Below are 23,917 nucleotides of genomic sequence, written 5' to 3'. Positions count from 1 at the left end.
TGCAAGAGAACCATGAAATTGATTAGTCAAGGCTTGCGGCTACGTAATTAGGACTGTTGACTAAGATCTGTAGCGCATGCAAGAGGGCCATGAAATTGTTTAAAAAGTATCCCAATTCGATACAAATTAACTTAGAAAGATGTATAGCAATTTCTCAAACAATATTGCCACTATATCTCTCCAAATATATCTACTTGCTTAATTACAAGTTCACAACTTTGTTAATTTCTCAAGCCAATTGTATGATTATAATCATTGCCTCAACCTGGTCTATATGGCTCGCACCATGAGCCGAAAACATGATTAATGGCTGAGAATCAACCTGTGGGATGATCCAGGAAATCAGAGGATCTCAAATGTTTCGTATATATTTTGCAAATTTTTGCTTTATTTACCCCTGGTGATAGATATCCATGTGGTAAATCAAGTTTCGCGAATCAAATAGGAATAAAATATTGTAACGTGTGGTTGGTATACGGGAAAAGAGTCATGAAAAAGAAAGGAGTCTAATATATTCAGCAAACAAGCCATTAACCTTCTTTTTGATAATATATTCAGCAAACAAATATTTGAAAAGAATAGGGAGATAATACAATCGCGAAGCAACTTATACTGTACATGTTTGCATGCATATAGATCTAACTAGCACCTCAATAATTTCCATAGCTATATACTTCACTATCATTGCTATCACGACAATTAAATCAGCTCAAAATCAATTGGATATGCATGGAATGTTACCAAGAAACTGATCATGTAGTATAAGTATGCAACACTTCAATAGCCTCTATAGCTTCTTCACTATAATCACTATCGCATTCTTCGAGCTGCTATTTATGGTAGTCGATGTGATTAAATCTTTTTTACATTGTACTTGCTATGGATAAAATGTCTTAAAGTCCTCTTCAGCATTTGATGGTCAATTATCCCGGTGTGCAGTGGTTAAGGTTGAATTTGCATACAAGTAACCGTAGTTGTATGGAGATAATTAAACAGGAAACATAACGGAAAATATGAAATACGCAGACATATATATATTGACCAGAAAAAATAGTATTTTATGAACTAATTATAAGATACAATATGAACTTTTCTCCTTTTTTATTTTTGATTCCTGATGTTCTATCTAAAACTTGGATGTATGTGCAATATTTTGCTCATTTTATGCAATTTTTTTTCCAAAAAGTAAAAAAAGTTTATAGAATCGAACAATCCACCGCCAAAGCATAAAATGAATAATAATAAAAAAAAGATAATAAAACCATGGTGCTCTATCCGAATTCGGCGAATGAAGATTTATCTTTTGCCGATTTCTTCTGCGAGACTCCACAGAAACCGGCGTCGGTAGAGAAGCCGGGTTGAAATACGACCACCGAATAAAATGAAAACTCGGCAACGAAATGTTATTTGCCGCGAATTCTATTTAAAAAAGCGCTAGCCCGTTGGGTGCGAAAAAGCCGCGGCGGAAAAAACGTGCCTCCAATAGACAATCGGTTTCGGTTTCTTCCTCGGATCTGAGATTCCTCCTATCGACTCTGTTTCGATCGTTGCGTCCTCTCACTTCACCCGAAACCCTAAATCCCGCAACCATGGCCGTCCACCGACTCCGCCTCTGGTGGCGGCGGCGCCGCCCCTACGCCGCTGCCGGAGCTGCCGGAGCCTTCGTCGTCGTCTCCGCTGCTCTCGTCCTCACCCTCAGCTCGTGGCTTCGGGAGGATGAGGCGCCGCGGAGCTTCTCCTCGGACTCCGCCGATCTCGTCGATCTCACCCTCCTAAAGAACGCGAAAGAGAAGGGCGCGTGTACGTGAGATTTGATTCGTGTGTTCATGTTGCTGTCGAATTTTGTTGTTGTTATCTTCGCCCTTAGTTGTTAGGGTTTTGCTTTTTGCAGTGTGCTTAGATGGGAGCCCGGCGGGGTACCATCTCCAGAGGGGATTTGGATCGGGCTCCAATAGTTGGCTCCTCCATTTAGAGGTAGATGATTACAGTATCAGTACTTGGAACTGGATGCGTAGATCCATTACTTAGATTTTCCCAATTACCTAGTTCCCTGTGATTTCTGTGCTCGCTTCATTAATTCTGTTTAGAAAGATTAACATCAGCCTGCATGCTGATTAAGTTACTTTTATAAGATTTTGATCAAGTCCAGTAGTGCTAAGTTTCTTAGATCAAGTTCACTTACTATTACATTCATGTAATTCCCACCTGGTGGATGGAAACTCTAAATATGGTTGGACCTGATTGAAGAAATTTAGTTCTAGTGGACTTATGCAAAGAAATATTACTGTTGGCTGTTCACCTTGTCAGTTTGGCCTCTCAGTTTAACAACTTATTTGGAAAATGACGAATTATGTTAATGTGTTTGATATATAGTGAATATAAGGAAATTAAGCAGATAAAGTTCAGTAGATGTGCTTCATTTGCATTCTGTATTTATCTGTATTCTTCAGTACAGCAAAGATATTTGGAAGTTAGTGGAATAAATTGTAGTGGCTTCGATTTGAAGTTTAGTATATTTTTGCTGTCATAATGATCAGCTGAAATATTGATCTCAAGAAGAAATCTTCTTAGGCATTTCTGATGTAGATTAAATAGGTGCTTTTGTAGATTAAATATAAGTATTTCATTGAAAATTGCCAGCTTTTGTTGCCATTCTATTTACCTTGTTGAGCTTTAGGGTGGAGGCTGGTGCCGTAGCTTGCAATCATGTGCTTTGCGTAAACTGACAGCATTAGGTTCATCAAACTACATGGAACGGCAGATTGCCTTTCATGGCATTTTAAGCAACATCCAATCTCAAAATCCTGGTAATTGTACTTGCTATCTATGGTTTTCCTGTTTTCTCTTTACCTGTAACAGTTAAGATTATATCCTGAGGCTCTTGTAAATAACACGATATTTTATGCAGAGGCTCAACTGGTAATTTATTCATGTCTACCTGTGTTTTGATGTTTATATATTTGTTAAATTGCTCGAGATTTGTGGAACATCTATTATTCATCTTTTGGAAAGGTGAGTTTTAATATGCCATGCGATTACCAAAGGACTCTTTCTGGGAGCCATCTTTTGTATGGTGATCATTTTGACCCTTTATATATCTGATTGTTGTTTCGCCGAGAAAGCTGCACCTCTTTCGTCTCGTCTGCTACCAACTAAATGTTCTCTGCTACCACAACTAGAGTTTGATTTTGGCTTCTTATTTGTAATATTCCTGGGCAAGCAGCACTCTACTGTTACGTAGTTGTTTTACAGTTTAATCCTTGGTAAAATCTGCTCCAGCAAGAAGCATTGGTATGAATATTTTAATATGATGGTATCAATCAGTTTTGGGGTTATTGTCCTTTAGCACAACTCTGAAGGTAAGGAAATGCTATCAAATTTTGCCGTAGCTGTATCGGCCAAAAATCTGCTGTTAGTTCTGCATATAGATATTTTCTCTATTCTGCGACAAACTATGGCAAGACTTCCTTGGTAGGTTATTTTGTAATCTTGAAAGTTTTGGGCTCTTTGGTTCGTACACTTTTTCCTTCCNCATTGTACTTGCTATGGATAAAATGTGTTAAAGTCCTCTTCAGCATTTGATGATCAATTATCCCGGTGTGCAGTGGTTAAGGTTGAATTTGCATACAAGTAGCCGTAGTTGTATGGAGATAATTAAACAGGAAACATAACGGAAAATATGAAATACGCAGACATATATATATTGACCAGAAAAAATAGTATTTTATGAACTAATTATAAGATACAATATGAACTTTTCTCCTTTTTTATTTTTGATTCCTGATGTTCTATCTAAAACTTGGATGTATGTGCAATATTTTGCTCATTTTATGCAATTTTTTTTCCAAAAAGTAAAAAAAGTTTATAGAATCGAACAATCCACCGCCAAAGCATAAAATGAATAATAATAAAAAAAAGATAATAAAACCATGGTGCTCTATCCGAATTCGGCGAATGAAGATTTATCTTTTGCCGATTTCTTCTGCGAGACTCCACAGAAACCGGCGTCGGCAGAGAAGCCGGGTTGAAATCCGACCACCGAATAAAATGAAAACTCGGCAACGAAATGTTATTTGCCGCGAATTCTATTTAAAAAAGCCCTAGACCGTTTGGTGCGAGAAAGATCGCCGAATTCCATATATTTAAAAAAGCCCGTTGGGTGCGAAAAAGCCGCGGCGGAAAAAACGTGCCTCCAATAGACAATCGGTTTCGGTTTCTTCCTCGGATCTGAGATTCCTCCTATCGACTCTGTTTCGATCGTTGCGTCCTCTCACTCCACGCAAAACCCGAAATCCCGCAACCATGGCCGTCCACGGACTCCGCCTCTGGTGGCGGCGGCGCCGCCCCTGCGCCGCTGCCGGACCAGCCGGAGCCTTCGTCGTCGTCTCCGCCGCTCTCGTCCTCACCCTCAGCTCGTGGCCTCGGGAGGATGAGGCGCCACGGAGCTTCTCCTCTGACTCCGCCGATCTCGTCGATCTCACCCTCCTAAAGAACGCGAAAGAGAAGGGCGCGTGTACGTGAGATTTGATTCGTGTGTTCATGTTGCTGTCGAATTTTGTTGTTGTTATCTTCGCCCTTAGTTGTTAGGGTTTTGCTTTTTGCAGTGTGCTTAGATGGGAGCCCGGCGGGGTACCATCTCCAGAGGGGATTTGGATCGGGCTCCGATAGTTGGCTCCTCCATTTAGAGGTAGATGATTACAGTATCAGTACTTGGAACTGGATGCGTAGATCCATTACTTAGATTTTCCCAATTACCTAGTTCCCTGTGATTTCTGTGCTCGCTTCATTAATTCTGTTTAGAAAGATTAACATCAGCCTGCATGCTGATTAAGTTACTTTTATAAGATTTTGATCAAGTCCAGTAGTGCTAAGTTTCTTAGATCAAGTTCACTTACTATTACATTCATGTAATCCCCACCTGGCGGATGGAAACTCTAAATATGGTTGGACCTGATTGAAGAAATTTAGTTCTAGTGGACTTATTCAAAGAATTATTACTGTTGGCTATTCACCTTGTCAGTTTGGCCTCTCATCCCCAGAAACTTAATCTATTCGAAAATGATGAATTATGTTAATGTGTTTGATGTATAGTGAATATAAGGAAATTAAGCAGATAAAGTTCAGTAGATATGCTTCATTTGCATTCTGTATTTTTCTGTATTCTTCATTACGCAAAGATATTTGTAAGTTAGTGGAATAAATTGCTTCGATTTGAAGTTTAGTATATTTTTCCTGTCATAATGATCAGCTGAAATATTGATCTCAAGATGAAATCTTCTAAAGCATTTCTGTTGTAGATTAAATAGGTGCTTTTGAAGATTTAATATAAGTATTTTCATTGAAAATTGCCGGCTTTTTTTGTCATTCTATTTACCTTGTTAAGCTTTAGGGTGGAGGCTGGTGCCGTAGCTTGCAATCATGTGCTTTGCGTAAACTGACAGCATTAGGTTCATCAAACTACATGGAACGGCAGATTGCCTTTCATGGCATTTTAAGCAACATCCAATCTCAAAATCCTGGTAATTGTACTTGCTATCTATGGTTTTTCTGTTTTCTCTTTACCTGTTGCAGTTAAGATTATATCTTGAGGCTCTAGTAAATAACACGATATTTTATGCAGAGGCTCGACTGGTAATTTATTCATGTCTACCTGTGTTTTGATCTTTATATAGTTGTTAAATTGCTCGAGATTTGTGGGACATCTATTATTCATCTTTTGGGAAGTTGAGCTTTAATATGCTGTGTGATTACCAAAGGACTTTCTTGGCAGCCATCTTTTGTATGGTGATCATTTTGACCATTTATATATATATATCTGATTGTTGTTTCGTCGAGAAAGCTGCATCTCTGTAGTGTTGTCTGCTACCAACTAAATGTTCTCTGCTACCACAACTAGAGTCTGATTCTGGTTTCTTATTTGTAAATTGTAATATTCCTGGGCGAGCAACACTCTACTTTTATGTAGTTGTTTTACAGTTTAATCCATGGTAAAATCTGCTTCAGCAAGAAGCATTAGTATGAATATTTTAATATGATGGTATCAATCAGTTTTGGGGTTATTGTCCTTTAGCACAGCTCTGAAGGTAAGGAAATGCTACCAAATTTTGCCGTAGCTGTATCGGCCAAAAATCGGCTGTTAGTTCCGCATATGGATATTGTTCTTTATTCTGCAAAAAACTATGGCAAGACTTCCTTGGTAGGTTATTTTGTAATCATGAAAGTTTTGGACTCTTGTGGTTCGTACACTTTTTCCCTTGCTTACTTCTATGATCTTCTACTTTTTTTTGGGGGTCAAATTGCTCTAATGCTGATTCTAGGAAAATTATCACCACATACTTTTGAAAAATCTGTTATTCGATTTTGAGATATGATAAATAAGGCTCTTCAGGATGTTAGCATACTTTCATTGGATTATTCTAACTTTTGTAGGATATCATTTGTCGTTACCCTTATTTCCCTGACAATTAACTGAACAGTGTACTTTTTAGTGTTGATCTCCATTTTCTACTTCTACCTGTTTTCAAGTTGCGCGCATTTTCGATTTCTAGATATCCTCCAATTGTGAGAAATTTTTATCAATGGACATTTATGTTGCTTATTGCAGATTTCTATAACTGGAACAAAGTAAAGATACGGTATTGTGATGGCGCATCTTTCTCTGGTGATGTTGAAAATGAACTGCAGGTATGCCGATGCTTTCTTTGGCCTCTAGTATTGTGATTAGACTTGCATATAGTTGTTCTGAGATGCATCTGTATTTATGCTGTATAGAATGGGACAACTTTGTTCTTCAGAGGCCAGCGTATTTGGGAAGCTATTATGGATGAGCTTTTAGGTGAAGGACTTGCAGAAGCTAAACAGGTCATTCCTTTGATATCAAATCATTTTCTGCTACTTCGATGTTGCATTTGAGATCCACTGAGAAAGTTATAGCTATAGTTATAAAACATTTGGCTGTTCAAAATTGTTGCTAGATCATCTCTTACCTATTTAATGATTTGTAAATAAGCGAATATTAATAGGCTGAGGTTTAGATGGTTGCTTAAGTAACTTGTCACAGCATGCTCGTTAAAGGCTGTAAGCAGTGCCCGCACCAATCTAATAGGCAAATTTTCAATTTTGGGATACCTATGTTCGTCAAGTGGCAGAGAGAGTGGGAAAGAAAAAACTTTATTCTGGTATTCAAAATTGGAAGAATAATGAAAGTTGCATTTATAAGCATAATCTTCTCTGGTGTTAGTCATTTGACATAATATGAGCATAAAATGTCTTAGAACATCATACACATTGATAAGGGGCAAAACGCAAGCAGAACCATGCTGTCTAGGAGAATAAAGAACCACTAGAAATAAAATTATAAACTTTCAAGAGGTAGATGGTGACCATATCGATATTCGCCTCAAAATATGACAATTAAACTCATGACTATAGGAAAATTGATCTAAGATGAAGATGATTGCTTAGGACGGAAAACTCTTTTTTAGTTTGCAGGCCTTTCTCACTGGATGCTCATCTGGCGGCCTAGCTACTTACGTTCACTGTGACAATTTTCGTGCACTTCTACCAAAAGATGTTACTGTTAAATGTCTCGCAGATGGTGGCTTTTTCCTTGATGTGTATGTTTCAACAATCTTACGTGTGCTTCCCGACTTGCTTCATTCAGTTGCATTTTTTTCAAGTAGAAATGTGCTGTTTGGCTTATAATCCTTTAGTTAGGCAGAAAAATACAAACATTAGAGGCTGAGCTAAGGTGCTGATTAATCACAAACAATATAAAATTGACCATCTTTGTTCCCGAAGCAGTTTAGATTTTCAACCTCTGATTTTGGTCAACCTTGATCCATTAATCCTGATGTCCAACTTTCTGTCCAGTAATCTCTATAAGTGCGAGCCCTTTTTTGGCTTTCTTAGCTTCATAATCTCATAAAATCACTACCATAAACTTTTAAGTCCTTTTTGGGTAATTATGCTCGTTTGTAAGAGGAGATCCTTCATCCTCTTGGAACTTTTTTTTTAGCTATGAAAGAACACCAGTCACAAACTTTGTATGAATAAAAATTCATGCATATGGCATTTGTTTAAGCATCAATTAAACCTCTTTCAGTTGTCCTTTTTTTTTTTTGTGGTCCATCTTTTGCAGGAATGACATTATTGGGAAAAGGAGCATGCGATCTCTCTACGATGATGTTGTCCATCTTCAGGTGCAAACCCTCCCTCATCCTGTGGCTGCCTAAGAATTTATTGCTACTCCACTTCAAACATTATAAGAGTTTTCTTGTTTATTTCTAGTAAATACTGCGCCATTTTTCAAACAACAAAAAAGCACATTTTTTTCATCTAGGTTGGTAATGCAGATATGAAATTTATCTCATTTTCTTGGTTAATTCTTATCTGTTCATTTCAAGAAATTTGTGTGTATAATATAACACATTTCAAAAGGCAAATGAAAATGAGAATTTATACAAAGCAGAAAAAGGTATGAATATGCTCTAGTTCTTATTTGTTTTGGTTTGTTATAAATGGTACAGAAATATATATATTAACTTTAGACTTTGCACCTACGTATGTGTATGCAAATGGAACATATCAGCAAGTAAATTAGTAGTAGCGTGTAAATGGGCAACTTGATCTTCTACTTTATCTCCAAGAATGAATTACTGTACCTACTTTTGGCATGGTTTTCCGCGTTTTTTATTTTTTGCATGCAAAATATTATAAAGAAGACCTTACACGTATTTACATGTGTTGCCATATGTTGAAACATTGACATTATCTTAGATATTCATTTATTTTCTGTGGAATTCAGATGGAATGTCTGTAGCAATTTTGCGTCACTCTCTTTCAAATTTTCTGTTGGCTTCTTGTTTTTGTCAGTTTTCTTGACCGCTCTTTAATTAATTTGTTTCAGGAAGTGGGAAAACGATTTCCAAATTGCATTTCAGTGATGGAGCCAGCCCAGGCTAGTCTTTGAATATTTTTATCTCATGGTGATTTTCCAGAAGATGAACTGGTAAATCAGCTTTGGTATTGGATAAAATTTATGTTTGCCTGAATTGTGGCCGTTAAATTTCGTGACAGTGTTTTTTCCCTCAAGAGATTGTCAAGAACATGAAGACTCCAACTTTTATTCTCAATTCAGCTTACGATGCTTGGCAGGTTATATTTGTCTACCGTTCTACCTCACATTTTGAAAATCGAAAAAAATATAATGCCGAGTACTAATCCTCACTTCAACCAATATTTTCAGATACAGCACGTCTTGGCTCCAAATGCATCTGACCCTCAAGACTCATGGCTAAGTTGCAAGCTGGATATTAACAAATGTAATTCCAGCCAGATTGAAATTCTCCAAGGTAAAAACTTAAAAACATATCATGTTGAGTGAACTGTTTATTTTCACAAAGATAGTGTGTGTTATCCATATATTATGCACACACATATATGTACATATATACATATGCATATATATATATATACACACACGCACACACACACACCCCTGCAAAAAATCTGGATATTCAAATATCCCTTAAAACTGGATATACAAAATATGTACATATATATATGTACATATATATAAAAAATCTGGATATACAAAAAATCTGCAAAAAATCTGGATATATAAAAAATCTGGATATACAAAAAATCTGCAAAAAATCTGGATATACATATATGTACATATATATATGTACACATATATATGTACATATATNGTGTGTGTTATCCATATATTATGCACACACATATATATATATATATATATATATATATATATATATATATATATATATATATATATATATTTGTATTTCTGTATATGTATATGTATACACACACGCGCGCGCGCGCACCCCCCTGCAAAAAATCATCTATTTATGTATATATCCCTGCAAAATCTGGATATTCAAATATCCCTTAAAACTTAATTACATGTGCTTAAATACAAAATTCTCCTGCTAAAAGTGATTTCTAATACAGAATCAACTTCATCCCTTGAATTGGACGACTCTCCGATTTGAGGTGATTTTATACGGAACTGCACTTTCAAGGGCATACATGAAAGTGTGGATCTTACAGGGGTATATATCTGTATATAAGTTGGTTGTTTTGCCGGAATATTCCATAAAATTTGCTTTTTTCTTTTTTTGGATCTGTTAAATTTAAAGCTTAAAACCGGCGAAATAACTTTTTACAGGTTTTAGGGAAGATTTGCTCGATGCCTTGAGTGAAGTGAAGAAGAAAAGGGAGTGGGGCATGTTCATAGATTCTTGTTTTGTACACTGTCAAACATCGACTAATATCACATGGCACTCGCCATCTTCTCCCAGACTCAACGATAAGGTAGCAATCACCGCCCTAGTTCATTGTGTTGTTTCAACTTTTGTAGTCCTTTTGTTCAGAACTTATTATTATATGATACTGTATTCTGGCATGCTAGCAGGGTTATTGGTTGTCGAAGCTATTTGTATAGTATATAGTTAGGAAATCAAGATCTTTCTCTAGAATAATCTGATACGTCTACAATAAAAAGAAACTTGAGACTAAGGTGGTATGCTGGTAATTAATAAATCACATGCTACTGGAATTTTTTACCATGATGAGGCTTAACGCCTTGGTAAATTGTTTGCACTACTTCCTGGTTTCACAGTACAACTGCATGTAAGAAAATTGGAGAATATTAGCTGGCATTCGAATCATTTTACATAACCAATATGTTTTGATAATGTTTAGGGCCCTAGACTAATAGCAGATCAAGCTCCTTTCTAATGTTCAAACAAATTCTCTTTTGTGGTTTCCTCAGTCCTACCACTATTATTCTTATTTCTTAGTTTGCAATTGCAAGAGTAATTACTTGTTGCTAAGGCCTCTACAATGAATCAATGGAACAAAAATAACAGGACCTTCGTACAAATCAAAAACATGTTAGCATGAATTTTTTTCATATAAAGTTTCTGCTGATGATGGTAGCTAGCTTATCTCCTTTTTTCTTAGTATAGGTAAGTACTGTTGATTTTTTTCATTTATTTTCCACTTTTCACAATAATAAAATTATTTATTTCTATTCATATTTGTTGGATTGCTAACTCCTGCTTACTTGTGTCCTTTTTCTTCTTCTTTATTTTAAAAATATTATTGAGGAGCAGACAATTGCGGAGGCAGTCGGAGATTGGTATTTCGAACGCAGAGTAGTAAAAGAAATAGACTGTCCATTTCCGTGCAATCCGACATGTCATAATCTGGTGTTTGTCAGCCCTACAATTTATAAGACTGGTCTCTCAAGCTCAGTGATTAGATTTATTCGGTGAATTGATTCCTTCGAAGTTTATTCAGTGAAGTATGGATAAAGTAGCTCGGATTATCACCCACTGCCTGCTCCGAACTGGCATTATTTATCTTGTGTTTGCTTTTGAGTTAAATGTATGAGAGATTATTTGTATGTCATATGAATATCTTTAGCAATTTTCAAGGTACTCAATTATTCGAGAACGTGCTACCGATGCTCCATGCCATCACTCTGTGAATGGACATGTAACAAGAAGTTCTTTGCATTTTTCTTATTGTTAGAACTCTTGGTTCGGATATAAGTAAACACTTTTTATTTCAGGGATAACTATAAATTCATGTATAATTAAAAATTAGATCAATTTTACGTTTGAATGAAAATTGAGTTGTTTTCGGAAATAAAAAATAGTATTTTTAGAAGTTTTGAGGGGTCTATAAGTAATTATCTCTTACTGAAACTTGGATTGCTCATTTTACGCGAATCATCTTCCAAAAAAATAAAAAAGTAATAAACCAAGCAATCACCCACCAAAGCATAAACTAAATAATAAATAAATAAAGTGAGAAAACCTTGGTGTTTTATTTGAATACGGCGTATGAACGTTTATCTTTTGTCGACTTCTTGGGCGAACCTGCACAGAGATCGGCATCGGCAGCAACGCCAGGTTGAAATCCGACTACTGAATAAAACGAAACTCGGTGACCGAAGTTACACGGCGCCGAATTCTACTAAAAAAGCACTGGCCCGTTTGGTGCGAAAAAGCCGCGGCGGAAGAAAGTCGCCTCCAACAGTCAATCGGCTTCTTCCTCAGATCTAAGACTCCTCCGATCGACTCTGGCGCGATCGTTGCGTCCTCTCACTTCACCCCCAAACCCTAAATTCCGCAGCCATGGTCGCCCACCGACTCCGCCTCTGGTGGCGGCGGCGCCGCCTCTCCGCCGCCGCCGCCGCCGCCGGAGCCTTCGTGGTCGTCTCCGCTGCTCTCGTCCTCACCCTCAGCTCGTGGCCTCGGGACGATGAGGCGCCGCGGAGCTTCTCCTCGGACTCCGCCGATCTCGTCGATCTCACCCTCCTAAAGAACGCGAAAGAGAAGGGCGCGTGTACGTGAGATTTGATTCGTGTGTTCATGTTGCTGTCGAATTTTGTTGTTGTTATCTTCGCCCTTAGTTGTTAGGGTTTTGCTTTTTGCAGTGTGCTTAGATGGGAGCCCGGCGGGGTACCATCTCCAGAGGGGATTTGGATCGGGCTCCAANGTCCCTGCAAAATCTGGATATTCAAATATCCCTTAAAACTTAATTACATGTGCTTAAATACAAAATTCTCCTGCTAAAAGTAATTTCTAATACAGAATCAACTTCATCCCTTGAATTGGATGACTCTCCTATTTGAGGTGATTTTATATGGAGCTGCACTTTCAACATCATAAATGAAAGTGTGGATCTTACAGGGGTATATATCTGTATTTAAGTTGGTTGTTTTGCCGGAATATTCCATAAAATTTGCTTTTTTCTGTTTTTGAATCTATTAAATTTTAAAGCTTAAAACCAGTGAAAGAACTTTTTACAGGTTTTAGGGCAGATTTGCTTGATGCCTTGAGTGAAGTGAAGAAGAAAAGGGCGTGGGGCATGTTCATAGATTCTTGTTTTGTACACTGTCAAACATTGACTAATAACACCTGGCACTCGCCATCTTCTCCCAGACTCAACAATAAGGTAGCAATCACCGTCCTAGTTCATTGTGTTGTTTCAACTTTTTTAGTTCTTTTGTACAGAACTTATTATTATATGATACTGTATTCTGGCATGCTAGCAGGGTTATTGGTTGTCGAAGCTATTTGTATACTATATAGTCAGGAAATCAATATCTTTCTCTAGAATAATCTGATACGTCAACAATAAAAAGAAATTTGAGACTAAGCTGGTATGCTGGTAATTAATAAATCACATGCTACTGCACTTTTTTACCATGATGAGGCTTAACACCTTGGTAAATAGTTTGCACTACTTCCTGGTTTCACAGTACATCTGCATGTAAGAATATTGGAGAAATATAAGCTGGCTTTCAAATCATTTTACATAAGCAATCTGTTTTGATAATGTTTAGGGCCCTAGACTAATAGCAGATCAAGCTCCTTTCTAATGTTCAAACAAATTCTCTTATGTGGTTTCCTCAGTCCTACCACTATTATTCTTACTTCTTAGTTTGCAATTGCAATAGTAATTACTTGTTGCTAAGGCCTCTACAATGAATCAATGGAACAAAAATAACAGGACCTTCGTACAAATCAAAAACCTGTTGGCATGAATTTTTTTCATATAAAGTTTCTACTGATGATGGTTGCTAGCTCATCTCCTCTTTTCTTAGTGTAGGTAGTGTTGATTTTTTTTCATTTATTATTTACTTTTCACGATAATAACATTATTTATTTCTATTCGCATTTCATGGAATGGCTAACTCCAGCTTACTTGTGTTCTTTTACTTCTTCTTTTATTTTTTATTTTTTATTTTTTAGCAGACAATTGCAGAGGCAGTCGGAGATTGGTATTTCGATCGCAGAGTAGTAAACGAAATAGATTGTCCATTTCCGTGCAATCCGACATGTCATAATCTGGTGTTTGTCAGCCCTACAATTTATAAGGCTGGTCTCTCAAGCTCAGTGATTTGATTTATTCGGTGAATTGATTCCTTCGAAGTTTATTCAGTGAAGAATGGATAAAGTAGCTCGGATTATCACCCACTGCCTTCTCTGACCTGGCATTATTTATCTTGTGTTTGCTTTTGAGTTAAATGTATGAGAGATTATTTGTATGTCATATGAATATCTTTAGCTATTTTGGAGGTGCTCAATTATTTGAGAACGTGCTACCGATGCTCTATGCCATCACTGTGAATGCACATGTAACCAGAAGTTCTTTGCATTTTTCTTATTGTTAGAACTTAAGGTTTCGTTTGGTTCGGATATAAGTAAGAACTTTTTGTTCCAGGGATAACTATAAATTCATGTATAATTAAAAATTAGGCCAATTTTACGTTTGTATGAAGTTTTGAGGGGTATATAAGCAATTATCTCTTACTAAAACTTGGATGCCTATGCAATATTGCTCATTTTATGCGAATCATCTTCCAAAAAAATAAAAAAGTAATAAAACCAAACAATCACCCACCAAAGCATAAACTAAATAAATAAATAAAATAAGAAAACCTTGGTGTTTTATTTGAATACGGCGCATGAACATTTATCTTTTGCCGACTTCTTGGGCGAACCTGTACAGAGATCGGCATCGGCAGCAACGCCAGGTTGAAATCCGACTACCAAATAAAACGAAACTCGGCGACCGAAGTTACACGGCGCCGAATTCTACTAAAAACGCACTGGCCCGTTTGGTGCGAAAAAGCCGCGGCGGAAGAAACTCGCCTCCACCAGTCAATCGGCTTCTTCCTCAGATCTAAGACTCCTCCGATCGACTCTGGCGCGATCGTTGCGTTCTCTCACTTCACCCCCAAACCCTAAATTCCGCAGCCATGGCCGCCCACCGACTTCGCCTCTGGTGGCGGCGGCGCCGCCTCTCCGCCGCCGCCGCCGCCGCCGGAGCCTTCGTGGTCATCTCCGCCGCTCTCGTCCTCACCCTCAGCTCGTGGCCTCGGGACGATGAGGCGCCGCGGAGCTTCTCCTCGGACTCCGCCGATCTCGTCGATCTCACCCTCCTAAAGAACGCGAAAGAGAAGGGCGCGTGTACGTGAGATTTGATTCGTGTGTTCATGTTGCTGTCGAATTTTGTTGTTGTTATCTTCGCCCTTAGTTGTTAGGGTTTTGCTTTTTGCAGTGTGCTTAGATGGGAGCCCGGCGGGGTACCATCTCCAGAGGGGATTTGGATCGGGCTCCAATAGTTGGCTCCTCCATTTAGAGGTAGATGATTACAGTTTCAGTACTTGGAACTGGATGCGTAGATCCATTACTTAGATTTTCCCAATTACCTAGTTCCCTGTGATTTCTGTGCTCGCTTCATTAATTCTGTTTAGAAAGATTAACATCAGCCTGCATGCTGATTAAGTTACTTTTATAAGATTTTGATCAAGTCCAGTAGTGCTAAGTTTCTTAGATCAAGTTCACTTACTATTACATTCATGTAATCCCCACCTGGCGGATGGAAACTCTAAATATGGTTGGACCTGATTGAAGAAATTTAGTTCTAGTGGACTTATTCAAAGAATTATTACTGTTGGCTATTCACCTTGTCAGTTTGGCCTCTCATCCCCAGAAACTTAATCTATTCGAAAATGATGAATTATGTTAATGTGTTTGATGTATAGTGAATATAAGGAAATTAAGCAGATAAAGTTCAGTAGATATGCTTCATTTGCATTCTGTATTTTTCTGTATTCTTCATTACGCAAAGATATTTGTAAGTTAGTGGAATAAATTGCTTCGATTTGAAGTTTAGTATATTTTTCCTGTCATAATGATCAGCTGAAATATTGATCTCAAGATGAAATCTTCTAAAGCATTTCTGTTGTAGATTAAATAGGTGCTTTTGAAGATTTAATATAAGTATTTTCATTGAAAATTGCCGGCTTTTTTTGTCATTCTATTTACCTTGTTAAGCTTTAGGGTGGAGGCTGGTGCCGTAGCTTGCAATCATGTGCTTTGCGTAAACTGACAGCATTAGGTTCATCAAACTACATGGAACGGCAGATTGCCTTTCATGGCATTTTAAGCAACATCCAATCTCAAAATCCTGGTAATTGTACTTGCTATCTATGGTTTTTCTGTTTTCTCTTTACCTGTTGCAGTTAAGATTATATCTTGAGGCTCTAGTAAATAACACGATATTTTATGCAGAGGCTCGACTGGTAATTTATTCATGTCTACCTGTGTTTTGTTCTTTATATATTTGTTAACTTGCTCGAGATTTGTGGGACATCTATTATTCATCTTTTGGGAAGTTGAGCTTTAATATGCTGTGTGATTACCAAAGGACTTTCTTGGCAGCCATCTTTTGTATGGTGATCATTTTGACCATTTATATATCTGATTGTTGTTTCGCCGAGAAAGCTGCACCTCTTTAGTGTTGTCTGCTACCAACTAAATGTTCTCTGCTCCCACAACTAGAGTCTGATTCTGGCTTCTTATTTGTAATATTCCTGGACGAGCAACACTCTACTGTTACGTACTTGTTTTACAGTTTAATCCTTGGTAAAATCTGCTTCAGCAAGAAGCATTGGTATGAATATTTTAATATGATGGTATCAATCAGTTTTGGGGTTGTTGTCCTTTAGCACAACTCTGAAGGTAAGGAAATGCTACCAAATTTTGCAGTAGCTGTATCGGCCAAAAATCAGCTGTTAGTTCCACATATAGATATTGTTCTGTATTCTGCGACAAAACTATAGCAAGACTTCCTTGGTAGGTTATTTTGTAATCATGAAAGTTTTGGGCTCTTTGGTTCGTACACTTTTTCCATTGCTTACTTCTTCTATGATCTTCTACTTTTTTTGGGGTCAAATTGCTCTAATGCTGATTCTAGGAAAATTATCACCACATACTTTCGAAACATCTGTTATTCGACTTTGAGATATGATAAATAAGGATCTTCAGGATGTTAGCATACTTTCATTGGATTATTCTAACTTTTGTAGGATATCATTTGTCGTTACGCTTATTTCCCTGACAATTAACTGAACAGTGTACTTTTTAGTGTTGATCTCCATTTTCTACTTCTACCTGTTTTCAAGTTGCGCGCATTTTCGATTTCTAGATATCCTCCAATTGTGAGAAATTTTTATCAATGGACATTTATGTTGCTTATTGCAGATTTCTATAACTGGAACAAAGTAAAGATACGGTATTGTGATGGCGCATCTTTCTCTGGTGATGTTGAAAATGAACTGCAGGTATGCCGATGCTTTCTTTGGCCTCTAGTATTGTGGTTAGACTTGCAGATAGTTGTTCTGAGATGCATCTGTATTTATGCTGTATAGAATGGGACAACTTTGTTCTTCAGAGGCCAGCGTATTTGGGAAGCTATTATGGATGAGCTTTTAGGTGAAGGACTTGCAGAAGCTAAACAGGTCATTCCTTTGATATCAAATCATTTCTGCTACTTCAATGTTGCATTTGAGATCCACTGAGAAAGTTATAGCTATAGTTATAAAACATTTGGCTGTTCAAAATTGTTGCTAGATCATCTCTTACCTATATTTAATGATTTGTAAATAAGCAAATATTAATTGGCTGACGTTTAGATGGTTGCACTTAAGTAACTTGTCACTAGCATGCTCGTTAAAGGCAGTAAGCAGTTTCCGCACCAATCCGATAGGCAAATTTTCAATTTTGGGATACCTATATTCGTCAAGTGGCAGAGAGAGTGGGAAAGAAAAAACTTTATTCTGGTATTCAAAATTGGAAGAATAATCTTCTCTGGTGTTAGTCGTTTGACATAATATGAGCATAAAATGTCTTAGAACATCATACACATTGATAAGGGGCAAAACGCAAGCAGAACCATGCTGTCTAGGAGAATAAAGAACCACTAGAAATAAAATTATGAACTTTCAAGAGGTAGATGGTGACCATATCGATATTCGCCTCAAAATATGACAATTAAACTCATGACTATAGGAAAATTGATCTAAGATGAAGATGATTGCTTAGGACAGGAAACTCTTTTTTAGTTTGCAGGCCTTTCTTACAGGATGCTCAGCTGGTGGCCTAGCTACTTACATTCACTGTGACGATTTTCGTGCACTTCTACCAAAGAAGGTTACTGTTAAATGTCTTGCAGATGGTGGCTTTTTCCTTGATGTGTATGTTTCAACAATCTTGCATGTGCTTCCTGACTTGCTTCCTTCAATTGCATTTTTTTTTTAAAGTAGAAATGTGCAGTTTGGCTTATAATCCTTTAGTTAGACACCAAAATACAAACATTGTAGGCTGAGCTAAGGGGCTGATAAATTACAAACAATATAAAATTGACCATCTTCGTTCCCAAAGCAGTTTAGATTTTCAACCTCTGTTTTGGTCAACCTTGATCCATTAATCCTGATCTCCAACTTTCTGTCTGGTATTCTCTATTAGTGTGAGCCCTTTTTTTGGCTTTCTTAGCTTCATAGTCTCATAAAATCACTATCATAAACTTTTTAAGTCCTTTTTGGGTAATTACACTCGTTTGTAAGAGGAGATCCTTCATCCTCTTGGAACTTTTTTTTTAACTATGAAAGAACACCAGTCACAAACTTTGTGTGAATAAAAATTTATGCATATGGCATTTGTTTAATCATCAATTAAACCTCTTTCAGTTGTCCTTTTTTTTTTGTGGTTCATTTGCAGGAATGACATTATTGGGAAAAGGAGCATGCGATCTTTCTACAATGATGTTGTCCATCTTCAGGTGCAAACCCTTCCTCATCCTGTGGCTGCCTAAGAATTTATTGCTACTCCGCTTCGAACATTATAATAGTTTTCTTGTTTATTTCTAGTAAATACTGCGCCAAAAAAGCACATTTTTTAATCTAGGTTGATAATGCAGATATGAAATTTATCTCATTTTTTTGGTTAATTCTTATCCTCTCATTTCAAGGAATTTGTGTGTATAATATAACACATTTCAAAAGGCAAATGAAAATGAGAATTTATACAAAGCAGAAAAAGGTATGAATATGCTCTAGTTCTTATTTTGTTTTGGTTTGTTATAAATGGTACAGAAATATATATATTAACTTTAGATTTTGCACCTACGTATGTGTATGCAAATGGAACATATTAGCAAATAAATTAGAAATAGCGTGTAAATGGGCCACTTGATCTTCTACTTTATCTCCAAAAATGAATTACTCTACCTACTTTTGGCATGGTTTTCCGCATTTTTTTTTTGCATGCAAAATATTATAAAGAAGACCTTACACATGTATTTACATGTGTTGCCATATGTTGAAACATTGACATTATCTTAGATATTCATTTATTTTCTGTGGAATTCAGATGGAATGTCTGTAACAATTTCGAGTCTCTCTTTCAAACTTTCTATTGGCTTCTTGTTTTTGTCAGTTTTCTTGATCGCTCTTTAATTAATTTGTTTCAGGAAGTGGGAAAACGATTTCCAAATTGCATTTCAATGATGGAGCCAGCCCAGGCTAGTCTTTGAAATTTTTTTATCTCATGGTGATTTACCAGAAGATGAACTGGTAAATCAGCTTTGGTATTGGATAAAATTTATGTTTGCCTAAATTGTGGCCATTAAATTTGCGCAACAGTGTTTTTTTCCTCACAAGATTATCAAGAACATGAAGACTCCAACTTTTATTCTCAATCCAGCTTATGATGCTTGGCAGGTTATATTTATCTACCATTCCACCTCACAATTTGAAAATCGAAAAAAATATAATGCCGAGTACTAATCCACACTTCCACCAATATTTTCAGATACAGCACGTCTTGGCTCCAAATGCATCTGAGCCTCAAGACTCATGGTTAAGTTGCAAGCTGGATATTAACAAATGTAATTCCAGCCAGATTGAAATTCTCCAAGGTAAAAACTTAAAAACATATCATGTTGAGTGAACTGTTTATTTTTACAAAGATAGTGTGTGTGTGTGTGCGCGCGTATCCATATATATACATACACACGCATATATGTGTATATATATCAAGGATTTAAGTGCCGTGGCACGGGATCGTGCCGGAAACTTGCCGGCATGGTGCGTGCCGAGCCGTGCCGATGCGTGCAAGTCAAAAAAAATTCTTGTGTGCCGACACATAATAGTATGAAATATTTATTTTCTTTAGCAACAAAATATTTTAACTATTTATTATGTCTTTTTATCATATATTTTGAACTTTATTAAGGAAATTACTTACTAATTTAAAGAATAGAGGGTTTTGAGCTGTGCCATCAGCACGGGGTCTGTATCGTGCCGATATCTTATTGACACGGTACGGCACGGTGGATATGGCCCGTGCAACCGTGCCGACGGGCACTTGAAACCTTGATATATATATGTAATATACATATTTGTATATATGTATATGTATATGTATACACACGCACGCACACACCCCCCTGCAAAAAATCATCTATTTATGTATATGTCCCTGCAAAATCTGGATATTCAAATATCCCTTAAAACTTAATTACATGTGCTTAAATACAAAATTCTCCTGCTAAAAGTAATTTCTAATACAGAATCAACTTCATCCCTTGAATTGGATATTCTCCGATTGAGGTGATTTTATATGGAACTGCACTTTCAAGGGCATACATGAAAGTGTATATCTTACAGGGGTATATATCTATATATAAGTTGGTTGTTTTGCCGGAATATTCCATAAAATTTGCTTTTTTCTTTTTTTGAATCTATTAAATTTTAAATCTTAAAACCAGCAAAAGAACTTTTTACAGGTTTTAGGGCAGATTTGCTCGATGCCTTGAGTGAAGTGAAGAAGAAAAAGGAGTGGGGCATGTTCATAGATTCTTGTTTTGTACACTGTCAAACATTGAATAATATCACATGGCACTCGCCATCTTCTCCCAGAGTTAACGATAAGGTAGCAATCGCAGTCCTAGTTCATTGTGTTGTTTCAACTTTTGTAGTTCTTTTGTATAGAACTTATCATTATATGATACTGTATTCTGGCATGCTAGCATGGTTATTGGTGGTCGAAGCTATTTGTATACTGTAGTTAGGAAATCAAGATCTTTCTCTGGAATAACCTGATACGTTAAAAATAAAAGGATACTTGAGACTAAGCTGGTATGCTGATAATTAATAAATCACATGCTACTGCAAATTTTTACCATGATGAAGCTTAATGCCTTGGTAAATAGTTGGCAGTACTCCCTGGTTTCAGCGTACATCTGCATGTAAGAAAATTGGAGAAATATAAGCTGGCTTTCAAATCATTTTACATAAGCAATCTGTTTTGATAATGTTTAGGGCCCTAGACTAATAGCAGATCAAGCTCCTTTCTAATGTTAAACAAATTTTCTTATGTGGTTTCCTCGGTCCTACCACTAAAATTCTTATTTCTTGTTTCAATTGCAATAGTAATTACTTGTTGCTAAGGCCTTACAATGAATCAATGGTACAAAAAAGAAGGGACCTTCGTACAAATCAAAAACATGTTAGCATGAATTTTTTTCATATAAAGTTTCCGCTGATGATGGTAACTAGCTTATCTCCTTTTTCTTAGTATAGGTAAGTAGTGTTGATTTTTTCATTTATTTTCCACTTTTCACAATAATAAAATTATTTATTTCTATTCATATTTGTTGGATTGCTAACTCCTGCTTACTTGTGTCCTTTTTCTTCTTCTTTATTTTAAAAATATTATTGAGGAGCAGACAATTGCGGAGGCAGTCGGAGATTGGTATTTCGAACGCAGAGTAGTAAAAGAAATAGACTGTCCATTTCCGTGCAATCCGACATGTTATAATCTGGTGTTCGCTCAGCCCTACAAGTTATAAGACTTGTCTCTCCAGCTCAGTGATTAGATTTATTCAGTGAATTTATTCCTTCAAAGTTTATTCAGTGAAGTATGGATAAAGTAGCTCGGATTATCACCTACTGCCTTCTCCGAACTGGCATTATTTTTGTAAATGATTTGGAACGTACCCAGCAGTTGGTGAGGTGAGCTTGTTTGTCTTGTATTTGCTTTGAGTTAAATGTATGAGAGATTAGTTGTATGTCATATGGTATATCTTTAGCAATCTTCGAGAACGTGCTACTGATGCTCCATGCCATCACTGTGAATGCACATGTAACCAGAAGTTCTTTGCATTTTTCTCATTGTTAGAACTCTTAATTCTTTTTTAAGTTATCATCATAAGGTCCATGATCTCAGGCTCAACTTAGCATGGGCTTTTGGTTTATGTGCTCATAATTGTTGTCCATGCATTGTTAACAGAGCTCTGCAAAGTTTAAAACTGTTTGAAGAGTTCTTTTCGAAGAGATGGACCATGGAAAATGGAGATGATAATGCTTCATAAGAGACTCGCAGCATTCGAAGGGTCCTCTTCCACACATAAAAAGGTGAAGAAGCATCACTCTCAACTTCTTCTTTCCCTTTATTGGATTCTTCTCCCTCTATTTCACATCACCGAATCAGGTAATAAAGCTCACGCTTGGTCAAAGCATCAGTGGTTGTTCGAAGAGGGGCTCCGTGATTCACGTCCACGGATGTTCCTAGGGGTGGAAACGAGCCGAGCGAGCTTACCTCGGCTCAAATTCGGCTTGAAATTAATTTCGAGCCTAAATTTAAGCTCAAGCTTGGATTGAAATTAATTCGAGCCGAGCTCGAGCGAGCCTAATTTCAAGTCGAGCGAGCTCGAGCCCTAAACGAGCCGCTTGAAATTCTCAACATCATACGATCAATAGTTTAATTTGTATAGAACATTATCTATAATTTGATACAAAAGTATGTCTAATAGTTCAAAGTACAAAATAATTATATAAAATATAGTATTATAATATGAAAAAAANTTAAGGTGGGTCAGGGTGATCAGCTTTTGCCAAAAGCCAAAAGTTCCCCTGGGAAGAGAAATTAAGTGCTTCTCCATGTGGCCACTTTGCGTTGGTTTGGCTCCAATAATGGGCTCATTCTTATAAGCACATTCCCATGTGGCATTGTTTATTTGTTGGAGTTAAATATGGTGGTAGATTGATTTATTTAACCATTATAGATGTTAGTGTTTTCTGTTTAAAGTAACTCCATCAGGTTCTAAGTTATAATAATAATAATAATAATATAACAAAGTGGCACTTTTTCTTTCAATAGACCGAGAGCACCTATTCAAGATGGGAGAATATTCGTTTCTCTTTTACTTGGTGTTCTTTTGAGTGCTATAGAGCGAGTCTATGGGTGAACTGAGGTCCTATATGGTCCAGCTTCATTGCTAAGACCTGTCGCTGTAGGGAAACAACCCATTTCTCTTTCGTTATATTTTTCTAAATTACTTTAAAATTCGAGTTTTTTTTTTTTCGAACCGTATTATACAACGTACTCTAAAATTAACGTTACCTACAGTACAGAGCGTAGTTAGAGGTTTGTCCCTATAAAGAATGGCCAGGTCCCATTGCGTACTCAGATGCTTTGACTGTGGATGCGTTTCCTTTACATGCAAAAAAAAAGAAAAAAAAAAAGAGGAGAGAGAGAGAGAGAGAGAGAGAGAGAGAGATTGTGATTTGTGAATGGGTAGGTTTTGTGTCAAGTATAGGCTCGCTTCTTCGGCGTGAATGGCTCCTCTTAAGAGCCTATAGGAAAAGCAATAGTAGGTATCATGATAACAGAGCACAGTGCCCATGTGTTGTTACTCTGTTTTCTATATTAAAATATATAGGAACACTGTTGGAGATATTTCTGCTTCATTATTTTATTGTTGCATAAAAGCTCAACCTGTGCACAAGCATGGCTCTCTACCAACAAATGTACACTCCCCCACCTTTCTCTCTCTTTCTCTCTCTATCTCTCTCTCTCTCTCTCTCTCTCTATTGTTCGAAAAATCCATCTCTCATGTGTTGTATTGTTACCATATATCCCTTGGAGCTGCATTACTCCTGTGAACTGTGAAGTGACCTCTGATTGACTCAACAGTAGCTCCGGAATCTACCTCTAGGAGGAAAATGGCCCAACAGGTGAAT

At 37.0% G+C, this 23,917-nt stretch overlaps 2 protein-coding genes across 7 annotated transcripts; both read left to right on the top strand.

Moving 5' to 3' along the window:
- On the top strand, nt 1,468–14,202 carry LOC109709393 (pectin acetylesterase 5-like). Of its 5 annotated transcripts, XR_002216080.1 has the most exons (13): nt 1,470–1,800; nt 1,892–1,974; nt 2,678–2,807; nt 6,605–6,684; nt 6,772–6,861; nt 7,492–7,616; nt 8,141–8,201; nt 8,909–8,959; nt 9,079–9,156; nt 9,248–9,353; nt 10,196–10,341; nt 10,830–10,997; nt 11,145–11,287. XR_002216080.1 is itself a non-coding variant. In XM_020231607.1 (12 exons), the coding sequence occupies exons 1-12, from the start codon at nt 1,590–1,592 to the stop codon at nt 13,947–13,949; spliced, it is 1,311 nt and encodes a 436-aa protein (XP_020087196.1). In that variant the 5' UTR covers nt 1,468–1,589; the 3' UTR covers nt 13,950–14,202. The 5 variants fall into 5 exon arrangements, 4 of the variants coding, with proteins under 4 accessions (XP_020087196.1, XP_020087195.1, XP_020087193.1 ...); XM_020231607.1 differs by lacking the exons at nt 10,196–10,341; nt 10,830–10,997; nt 11,145–11,287 and adding exons at nt 12,851–12,996; nt 13,800–14,202 and having other exon boundaries at nt 1,468–1,800; XM_020231606.1 differs by lacking the exons at nt 10,830–10,997; nt 11,145–11,287 and adding an exon at nt 13,800–14,202.
- On the top strand, nt 14,729–22,481 carry LOC109709394 (pectin acetylesterase 5-like). Of its 2 annotated transcripts, XR_002216081.1 has the most exons (13): nt 14,729–15,017; nt 15,109–15,191; nt 15,894–16,023; nt 17,097–17,176; nt 17,264–17,353; nt 17,964–18,088; nt 18,612–18,672; nt 19,363–19,413; nt 19,535–19,612; nt 19,704–19,809; nt 20,680–20,825; nt 21,622–21,907; nt 22,185–22,481. XR_002216081.1 is itself a non-coding variant. In XM_020231608.1 (12 exons), exons 1-12 carry the CDS (start codon nt 14,807–14,809, stop codon nt 21,742–21,744), a joined length of 1,284 nt encoding a protein of 427 aa, XP_020087197.1. In that variant the 5' UTR covers nt 14,729–14,806; the 3' UTR covers nt 21,745–22,149. The 2 variants fall into 2 exon arrangements, 1 of the variants encoding a protein (XP_020087197.1); XM_020231608.1 differs by lacking the exon at nt 22,185–22,481 and having other exon boundaries at nt 21,622–22,149.

The sequence above is a fragment of the Ananas comosus genome, linkage group 4, assembly GCF_001540865.1.
Source record: "Ananas comosus cultivar F153 linkage group 4, ASM154086v1, whole genome shotgun sequence".
Taxonomy (NCBI): domain Eukaryota; kingdom Viridiplantae; phylum Streptophyta; class Magnoliopsida; order Poales; family Bromeliaceae; genus Ananas; species Ananas comosus.
This window is presented reverse-complemented; position numbering and strand designations above follow the sequence as displayed.